Source organism: Prenolepis imparis, unplaced genomic scaffold (genome assembly GCF_030444845.1).
Source record: "Prenolepis imparis isolate NDT839.2.m4 unplaced genomic scaffold, iyPreImpa1.0 SCAF_8, whole genome shotgun sequence".
Taxonomy (NCBI): domain Eukaryota; kingdom Metazoa; phylum Arthropoda; class Insecta; order Hymenoptera; family Formicidae; genus Prenolepis; species Prenolepis imparis.
This window is the reverse complement of record NW_028141166.1, coordinates 6,739,917-6,751,318: the sequence shown is the minus strand read 5'-3', so window position 1 is coordinate 6,751,318 and position 11,402 is coordinate 6,739,917. Positions and strand designations below refer to the sequence as shown.

The 11,402-nt window shown below is 23.9% G+C and overlaps 2 protein-coding genes and 1 long non-coding RNA gene across 4 annotated transcripts; all 3 read right to left on the bottom strand.

The window, feature by feature from the left end:
• Window positions 1-436: 436 nt before the first annotated feature.
• On the bottom strand, window positions 437-3,864 carry LOC145940052 (tubulin gamma-2 chain-like). 2 transcript variants are annotated; one of them, XM_083044864.1, is made up of 8 exons: window positions 3,287-3,477; window positions 2,832-3,034; window positions 2,585-2,731; window positions 2,285-2,421; window positions 1,903-2,209; window positions 1,348-1,479; window positions 974-1,156; window positions 437-851 (listed from the first exon to the last, which is right to left on the bottom strand). In XM_083044864.1, exons 1-8 carry the CDS (start codon window positions 3,333-3,335, stop codon window positions 648-650), a joined length of 1,362 nt encoding a protein of 453 aa, XP_082900990.1. In that variant the 5' UTR covers window positions 3,336-3,477; the 3' UTR covers window positions 437-647. The 2 variants fall into 2 exon arrangements, with proteins under 2 accessions (XP_082900990.1, XP_082900991.1); XM_083044865.1 differs by lacking the exon at window positions 3,287-3,477 and adding an exon at window positions 3,767-3,864 and having other exon boundaries at window positions 440-851.
• LOC145940058 (tubulin gamma-2 chain-like) lies at window positions 3,513-8,796 on the bottom strand. Its single transcript, XM_083044876.1, has 3 exons — window positions 8,536-8,796; window positions 8,082-8,284; window positions 3,513-3,573 (listed from the first exon to the last, which is right to left on the bottom strand). Exons 1-3 carry the CDS (start codon window positions 8,582-8,584, stop codon window positions 3,571-3,573), a joined length of 255 nt encoding a protein of 84 aa, XP_082901002.1. The 5' UTR covers window positions 8,585-8,796; the 3' UTR covers window positions 3,513-3,570.
• Window positions 8,797-9,254: 458 nt separating this feature from the next.
• Window positions 9,255-11,098, bottom strand: LOC145940059 (uncharacterized). Its single transcript, XR_014425952.1, has 5 exons — window positions 10,684-11,098; window positions 10,326-10,547; window positions 9,899-10,179; window positions 9,648-9,797; window positions 9,255-9,271 (listed from the first exon to the last, which is right to left on the bottom strand). It is a non-coding gene; the product is annotated as an uncharacterized LOC145940059 (long non-coding RNA).
• Window positions 11,099-11,402: the final 304 nt, after the last annotated feature.

Below are 11,402 nucleotides of genomic sequence, written 5' to 3'. Positions count from 1 at the left end.
GTTAAATGAAAAATAGAATTAGTAAGAAATTAGTAGAATTAATGATGTTTTATTATTATTAAATGTATATTTTTCTGTTTTCTGTACAATTTATTGTAATCACGGTCTTGCATAAATAAAAATTAATTAAATTATATATTACAATAAAAAAATATAAATAATAAAAATAAATAATAGATATATATATTTATATTATAAATAAAATATAAAATACATTATTATATTATTTTTTACGTATTATTAATCAATAATAATTTTAATAAATCGTGTATTCTATTTCTCGCGCATGCGCGTGGAATTTATATTACATATTCATATATATATTGAATTTTAGAAAATATATTTATTAAATATAAAATATTTATTTCGAGTAATATTTAATAAATAAAATATTTATTTCAGGTAACAATATAAAATAATCAGAAATATCAGAATGGAATTATAAAAAATTAGTCACTCGCATTATATTTTCTAAAATTCTAGAATAATAATCTTAGAAAAAAAATATTTAATTTTGAAAACAAGCAATAGAAATATTTTTCTTCTAATATATAATATTTTATATAATATTTATATAATATTATATATATAATATAATATAATTTTATATTTATGATCACACTTATATTTTGTATTTCTTAGATATTTTATGTATCTGTTTTGCTTGGATTCCAACTAAGATAATCGAGTTGAGTTGTAGCCTGATACTCCTTCACTAAATATTCTACGACTTCTCGCGAATTATCCAATTCGTCAAGATTGTCTTCAAACATTTTTTCTTTACGAAATTGTTCCAGAAACGCTTCTCGCTTACGCAATTTGTCATATTGTTGTAAGACTCCGTCAAAAAGCTAAAAAATATATACATATATATATATTGTTTATCAGCATTAAGTTTCAATCAATATTGCAAATCACATATTGTGATCAATTTTAATGGCTGTGTAATATTGGATGGGAATAAAATACTCACTGACGATATATTAGTATGATCAGCTAACATCAAACCAGAAACGCGATGTGTACTTTGTATATAAGGAGATTTTTTTGAAAGAGCTACTTGTATACTAGCTGGACCCCAAGGAATAAACTGTGCAAGTTTTCGTTCTCTAATCCTTTGTAAAGATTTATGCACTTGTGTTGGATCTACTTCACCCTAAAATATATTATTAAATATATTTTTTAATTATATCTTTTAATATATTATATCTTTTGTACCAAGTGTTTTATAACTTGTATGTCTGAGTCTTAAGTGAATTTCAAGATAATCATAATTTTAAATCATTTTAAAGTTCCATAAAAGAATAGATCAAGCTTAAACTTTAGATTATTTTTAAGGAATGTTACCTGAATTATATTTAAGATAGATATATAACAATGAGATGCATTTCTATCTAATGCTGTGGAAACCATCATATTTTTTGGTTGCAGTAATCGTCGCATTACATCCAAAACAGATGTTTTCCTTACAGATGGCTCCTGTTTTTAAACAATACTTTTTATGAATACATCATAATTACAAAGTTTAGTCATAATTAGCAATATATGAGATAATTTTTCTTTTACGTGACAATTATATGTAACAAGCCTTAAAGTTTAAATCAGATTGAACTTTGATAAATACAGATTATATACTAAATATACAATACACACATACACACACATGTGTGCTCGCATATATATTATAATTTCAATGTATATTAGCAAATGTTATCTATTTTATAAATGGATATAAATAATCATTAGCAAGGTTCAAAAGTTACCGTCTCTTATGGCTGACTTTCTAAAGAAGCCTATTATCATTCAAACTCAACTGCAACATTGTCATAATAATACTTTTACTTAACATGCTGTAAGCCAACCATAAGAGATGATAAATTCTGAATTCTGATTCTTAGTTACCTCTTGATCAGTTGTAAGTGGAGTGTATCCAGTCATTAGGAAATGTAAGTGAGGAGTTGGTATGAGCGGTGCAATCAAACCAACTAAATCATTATTCATATACGAAGGATATCTCAAAGTGGCTGTACTGGCGGATATTATTGTCGAAACAAGTTTATTAATATGTGTGAAGCTGGGATTCTGAATATGTAATCTATCTGAAGCAATTCTATTCAAAGCAGTATTATCTAAAACCACCACACAATCCGCACATTGAGTCAGCCTTTTTAATGTTAGCAATGAATTATATGGCTGTACTACAACATCGCTATAATAAAAATTTGATTGTTAAATACGAATAATTGAAATGTTAAATTCGAATTGTTTTTCAGTACATATTTACCTTATCTCATCTTGATTTGGAAAGACACTGTATGTCTGCATTAATTTCTTAGGAAATCTGTCGGCAAGAGATTCTAACATGAAAGATCCCAAACCAGAACCTGTACCTCCCGCTATCGAATGGCACAAAACGAAACCCTATATAAGACAAAACCCTTCAATAGTATTTAAAAAATTTTTAATCTGTATATAACTCTATATGACAAGAAATTAACACTAATCTTTTCATATGTTTATTATAGACATGAGACTAAAATCATATATTATTAATGATAAAATGTAAAAGAATAAAAATAATTACTTCCAAGCTGTCACTGTTATCAACTTCTCTATCCAGTATATCAAAGATTTCTTCCTGTAATTTTTCACCCTGATGGTATCCAGATGCCCAGTTATTTCCAGCGCCTCCCCCATGTTTTGATAAATAGATATTTTCAGGATTGTATAGCTTGTAACAATTTAAAAAATGTTGATTTTTATATGTCAATTATAAAATAACTATATAGGTATATAAAAAGAATATATAAAAATTATAAGATGCGTATTACCTTTGAATATGAAGAATTCATAATAGTATGAATAACCCTGGGCTCTAAATCTAATAACACAGCTCGTGGTACGTAATGCTCATCATCTGCTTGATAAAAAAAGACATCCTTTCTATCCGTTCCCTCTATTGCATAATCTTCCAAGATTCCTTCTGGGCTGATTCCATGCTCTGTGCATAATCTCTTCCAAAACTCAAATCCAACTATAAATAAAATGTATAAAAATATATAAATTTTATTCTAAGAAAGAAAATATATAGGTTTTATTACAAATTATAATAAAAGAGAAATTTTAAGTTTGTAAAATTGAGGCATAATGTAAAAAAAAAAGACGATAAAGATATTCGTTATTTTCATATTTGCAAGTGTTTGGAAATATCGTAGCATTTGTATCAAAAAATTATAAAACGTATGAAAAGGATTTATATTATATGAGACAAAATAACATGTAATACTTTGATTGCCACATTGGCCAAGCTGCAAAGTTATCACCTCGCTTGGCATTTTAACGTTCGAACAATTCAAATATAAATCACTTTATTTTCTTGATACGAAAAAACCACACACAACTGTATAGGCTGCTTTCAGCAGAGGAAATGGCTCAGTGAGTGCTTTACGTTATGCTTTCAGCAGTTTACTGTTTCTACTGATCATGAGTGTTATTGTTTTCTTCTTTTGACCTTTTAAAGTAAATGCTTTCAGTCTGTACAGACTATCTCGCACTTTTATTATTAGAATATTACTAGAATATTACAAAGCACGCGTTACATTTGTTTCTTTATGGTATTATTTAAATAAATTGCAATTAAAAATCCCAAACTTAGAAGAAAGAAATGCTTTTGTCAATGCATAAAAGTAAAATTATATACTGATAAATATAAATATGCACATTCTATTTTTAATTTACGAATTTATCACATAAAATTTTGCATTACTATAAGGTTCCACTGATCTCTTTGTAAAACATATTCTTCTAACTCAGATACATAAAACAGAACATAAACATAAATGTACATACATATTCATATATATGCATAAACATAAATGTACATACATATTCATATATATGCATAAACATAAATGTACATACATATTCATATATATGCATAAACATAAATGTACATACATATTCATATATATGCATAAACATAAATGTACATACATATTCATATATATGCATAAACATAAATGTACATACATATTCATATATATGCATAATCATAAATGTACATACATATTCATATATATGCATAATCATAAATGTACATACATATTCATATATATGCATAATCATAAATGTACATACATATTCATATATATGCATAATCATAAATGTACATACATATTCATATATATGCATAATCATAAATGTACATACATATTCATATATATGCATAATCATAAATGTACATACATATTCATATATATGCATAAACATAAATGTACATACATATTCATATATATGCATAAACATAAATGTACATACATATTCATATATATGCATAAACATAAATGTACATACATATTCATATATATGCATAAACATAAATGTACATACATATTCATATATATGCATAAACATAAATGTACATACATATTCATATATATGCATAAACATAAATGTACATACATATTCATATATATGCATAAACATAAATGTACATACATATTCATATATATGCATAATCATAAATGTACATACATATTCATATATATGCATAATCATAAATGTACATACATATTCATATATATGCATAATCATAAATGTACATACATATTCATATATATGCATAATCATAAATGTACATACATATTCATATATATGCATAATCATAAATGTACATACATATTCATATATATGCATAATCATAAATGTACATACATATTCATATATATGCATAATCATAAATGTACATACATATTCATATATATGCATAATCATAAATGTACATACATATTCATATATATGCATAATCATAAATGTACATACATATTCATATATATGCATAAACATAAATGTACATACATATTCATATATATGCATAAACATAAATGTACATACATATTCATATATATGCATAAACATAAATGTACATACATATTCATATATATGCATAAACATAAATGTACATACATATTCATATATATGCATAAACATAAATGTACATACATATTCATATATATGCATAAACATAAATGTACATACATATTCATATATATGCATAAACATAAATGTACATACATATTCATATATATGCATAAACATAAATGTACATACATATTCATATATATGCATAAACATAAATGTACATACATATTCATATATATGCATAAACATAAATGTACATACATATTCATATATATGCATAAACATAAATGTACATACATATTCATATATATGCATAAACATAAATGTACATACATATTCATATATATGCATAAACATAAATGTACATACATATTCATATATATGCATAAACATAAATGTACATACATATTCATATATATGCATAAACATAAATGTACATACATATTCATATATATGCATAAACATAAATGTACATACATATTCATATATATGCATAAACATAAATGTACATACATATTCATATATATGCATAAACATAAATGTACATACATATTCATATATATGCATAAACATAAATGTACATACATATTCATATATATGCATAATCATAAATGTACAAACATATTCATATATATGCATAAACATAAATGTACATACATATTCATATATATGCATAAACATAAATGTACATACATATTCATATATATGCATAATCATAAATGTACATACATATTCATATATATGCATAATCATAAATGTACATACATATTCATATATATGCATAATCATAAATGTACATACATATTCATATATATGCATAAACATAAATGTACATACATATTCATATATATGCATAATCATAAATGTACATACATATTCATATATATGCATAATCATAAATGTACATACATATTCATATATATGCATAAACATAAATGTACATACATATTCATATATATGCATAAACATAAATGTACATACATATTCATATATATGCATAAACATAAATGTACATACATATTCATATATATGCATAATCATAAATGTACATACATATTCATATATATGCATAAACATAAATGTACATACATATTCATATATATGCATAAACATAAATGTACATACATATTCATATATATGCATAAACATAAATGTACATACATATTCATATATATGCATAAACATAAATGTACATACATATTCATATATATGCATAAACATAAATGTACATACATATTCATATATATGCATAAACATAAATGTACATACATATTCATATATATGCATAAACATAAATGTACATACATATTCATATATATGCATAAACATAAATGTACATACATATTCATATATATGCATAAACATAAATGTACATACATATTCATATATATGCATAAACATAAATGTACATACATATTCATATATATGCATAAACATAAATGTACATACATATTCATATATATGCATAAACATAAATGTACATACATATTCATATATATGCATAAACATAAATGTACATACATATTCATATATATGCATAAACATAAATGTACATACATATTCATATATATGCATAAACATAAATGTACATACATATTCATATATATGCATAAACATAAATGTACATACATATTCATATATATGCATAATCATAAATGTACATACATATTCATATATATGCATAATCATAAATGTACATACATATTCATATATATGCATAATCATAAATGTACATACATATTCATATATATGCATAATCATAAATGTACATACATATTCATATATATGCATAATCATAAATGTACATACATATTCATATATATGCATAAACATAAATGTACATACATATTCATATATATGCATAATCATAAATGTACATACATATTCATATATATGCATAAACATAAATGTACATACATATTCATATATATGCATAAACATAAATGTACATACATATTCATATATATGCATAAACATAAATGTACATACATATTCATATATATGCATAAACATAAATGTACATACATATTCATATATATGCATAATCATAAATGTACATACATATTCATATATATGCATAATCATAAATGTACATACATATTCATATATATGCATAATCATAAATGTACATACATATTCATATATATGCATAAACATAAATGTACATACATATTCATATATATGCATAAACATAAATGTACATACATATTCATATATATGCATAAACATAAATGTACATACATATTCATATATATGCATAAACATAAATGTACATACATATTCATATATATGCATAAACATAAATGTACATACATATTCATATATATGCATAATCATAAATGTACATACATATTCATATATATGCATAAACATAAATGTACATACATATTCATATATATGCATAAACATAAATGTACATACATATTCATATATATGCATAAACATAAATGTACATACATATTCATATATATGCATAATCATAAATGTACATACATATTCATATATATGCATAATCATAAATGTACATACATATTCATATATATGCATAATCATAAATGTACATACATATTCATATATATGCATAATCATAAATGTACATACATATTCATATATATGCATAAACATAAATGTACATACATATTCATATATATGCATAAACATAAATGTACATACATATTCATATATATGCATAAACATAAATGTACATACATATTCATATATATGCATAAACATAAATGTACATACATATTCATATATATGCATAAACATAAATGTACATACATATTCATATATATGCATAAACATAAATGTACATACATATTCATATATATGCATAATCATAAATGTACATACATATTCATATATATGCATAATCATAAATGTACATACATATTCATATATATGCATAAACATAAATGTACATACATATTCATATATATGCATAAACATAAATGTACATACATATTCATATATATGCATAATCATAAATGTACATACATATTCATATATATGCATAAACATAAATGTACATACATATTCATATATATGCATAAACATAAATGTACATACATATTCATATATATGCATAAACATAAATGTACATACATATTCATATATATGCATAATCATAAATGTACATACATATTCCAGATGCGTACTACCTTTGAATATGGAAAATTCATAATAGTATGAATAACTCTGGGCTCTAAATCTAATAACACAGCTCGTCGTACGTAATGCTCATCATCTGCTTGATAAAAAAAGACATCCTTTCTATGCGTTCCCTCTATTGCATAATCTTCCAAGATTCCTTCTGGGCTGATTCCATGCTCTGTGCATAATCTCTTCCAAAACTCAAATCCAACTATAAATAAAATGTATAAAAATATATAAATTTTATTCTAAGAAAGAAAATATATAGGTTTTATTACAAATTATAATAAAAGAGAAATTTTAAGTTTGTAAAATTGAGGCATAATGTAAAAAAAAAGACGATAAAGATATTTGTTATTTTCATATTTGCAAGTGTTTGGAAATATCGTAGCATTTGTATCAAAAAATTATAAAACGTATGAAAAGGATTTATATTATATGAGACAAAATAACATGTAATACTTTGATTGCCACATTGGCCAAGCTGCAAAGTTATCACCTCGCTTGGCATTTTAACGTTCTAACAATTCAAATATAAATCACTTTATTTTCTTGATGAAAAAACCACACACAACTGTACAGGCTGCTTTCAGCAGAAGAAATGGCTCAGTGAGTGCTTTACGTTATGCTTTCAGGGGTTTACTGTTTCTACTGATCATTGTTATTGTTTTTTTCTTTTGACCTTTTAAAGTAAATGCTTTCAGTCTCTACAGACTATCTCGCACTTTTATTACTAGAATATTACAAAACACGCGTTACATTTGTTTCTTTATGGTATTATTTAAATAAATTGCAATTAAAAATCCCAAATTTAAAAGAAAGAAATGTTTTTGTCAATGCATAAAAGTAAAATTATATACTGATAAATATAAATATGCACATTTTATTTTTAAGTTACGAATTTATCACATAAAATTTTGCATTACTATAAAGTTCCACTGATCTCTTTGTAAAACTTTTATTCTTCTAACTCAGAAATAAATTTTCAAGCATATTAAAAGATACATTACTGCGTTTGCACTATTCACATTTTTTCGCAAAATCTTCTAATAACTTTAATGTGTATTTTCGAAGATATCTAAAGGTTTTTGCTTGTGTAAAGTGCATTACTTACTTCTTCGCGAAATATATTTTCCGAATAATTCAGACGAACTTTTGAGAGTATGAAAAGACGCGTATTACACGTCAACAGCATTATCTGTAAATTAATAGAATATATGAAAATTAATTATATCTAAATATAAATATCTTAATAAATTTCCAAAGTTTGAAAATTGTATATAATAATAATCTTAATAAAATTGTATATAATACAAAAAAACTTAATAAATATTTCCAAAGAAATGAAAATTAATTTTATATCTAAATATTATATATCTAAATAAATTTCCAAGTTTTCATATAAATATTAAAAATACATTTTTAAAATACTTATCTTTATTTTATATAATTGATACTGTGCTATATAAATTGTTTTACTTTCTATTCTTTTTTTTACGTAAATAATACTTTGTAGAAAAATTTTACATAATACTTCAAACAGAGATATACTTGTTTGAAAAATGAATACTTACGCATAAAATGAATACTTAAATAACTTTCATCATAAGGATCTTCTGGATCTCCTAAAGATCATTTTTGAATATGAACATTATGGGTTCCAATAATACTGAACAACTCAAGTTGAAACAAGCTCAAAGATACTATTAGCATTCATCGCCCACCTGTTGCATAAGTTTCGGTACAGTTTTATATATAAATTTGTATATAAGGGAGGAAAAAATATATATAACTCTTTTTATAAGAAAAGTGAAAAGAAAGATACCTGTATTCTTTTCTGTTTGTTGTTTTGGCTTTTTAACAATAAATGTTTTCTCCTACACACATTTAAATCCACATGACAGAAATATATCTTTATTTGAGAGATCCAAAAGCAACTCATCCTCCAATTTGTTAATGGGATTTGCACAATTTGTATGGAAACAGATTTTTGTAAAAGCCAAAAAAATGTCTGCGTGACATCTGCACTGCCATAATTCATATGTACTTGTGTATCCTTGGGAGAAATTGCGTCTTCCATATATGATATCTTCTGCGTTTCAACACCTATTATAAATCCAAACATGCAATCAAACAGTGCATCCACATGATCTTATCAATAATATAAAAGTAATAGAAATTATATTTTAATTCTCAAATTATTTGTTAAAATATAACAGTTGATTAACAGAATTGTAAAGTGCTTGTGATACCTGCAGCAGAGAATCTTCCATTGCTTGCATCAATTCCTTCGTTTATAAAAAAACAATGTTGATAACAATCCTGTCCCCATATCACACTTGTTTATATTTATTAATATTACGACTAATAGCAGAAAACATTTGTACTTTATACTTTGCAAATATCTCCTTGCCACTGCATGTAATGAAGATACATAGAGCCAGAATGAATAACAATGTTTGTGCTTGGATTTGCTGGAAAAAAAAAAACATTTATTATTATGTATATTTGAGAATAAACAAATATAAAAGAATATATGAAATATATCGAAAAATTTACTAATATTTATCTCCCTGTAAGTATATATATTTTTAATGAAGGTATAATTACTTTTGCATCCTGATAAATCGCCATTTTCTCGCAATATAATATTATAATAATAATTGATAACACTTTGAGTATTTTATTTTTCTTCTTTTATTATATCAATTTTCTTTTAAAATGCAGTATTTTCTTTCTTTTTCTTTTTTTCTCCTTATTTCGGCATTTTATTACAATTTTCGCGTAAAAGCTGTCATCGATATTTCACATCATGACTAAATATTTTAATAATTGTTAATAACAACGTTCATAGTAATACATATTGTATTTTTTATTATTATGAATTTTTAATTTACGAGTATCATCAATTTGTAAAAATTATTTAGCATTATTTAATAAATTTAATTTAATTTAAAACAGGTTATGTATCCCATATGTGCCACGTGTCTCTCACGACGTTCGAAAAATCATCCGAGTTAATAGGAATACATGTTATGCAAAGAAGTTGTTCGAAGTAACGTTGGTAATGAAGGTTGGTAAATTATCGACGTTATTATCGACGTTATTATCGATAAATTATCAACCTTTATTACCGACGTTACTTCGATCTACCTCTTTGCATAATATGTATTCCTATTAACTCAGACGATTTTTCGGACCTGAAAAGACACATATTGCTACACTATACCTCTTCGCAAAATATGTTCCCCTATTAACTCAGAGGATTTTTCGACCGCAATAAGACAATTGCTCGTTAACTATTTATTTCTTCGCAAAATATAATCTAT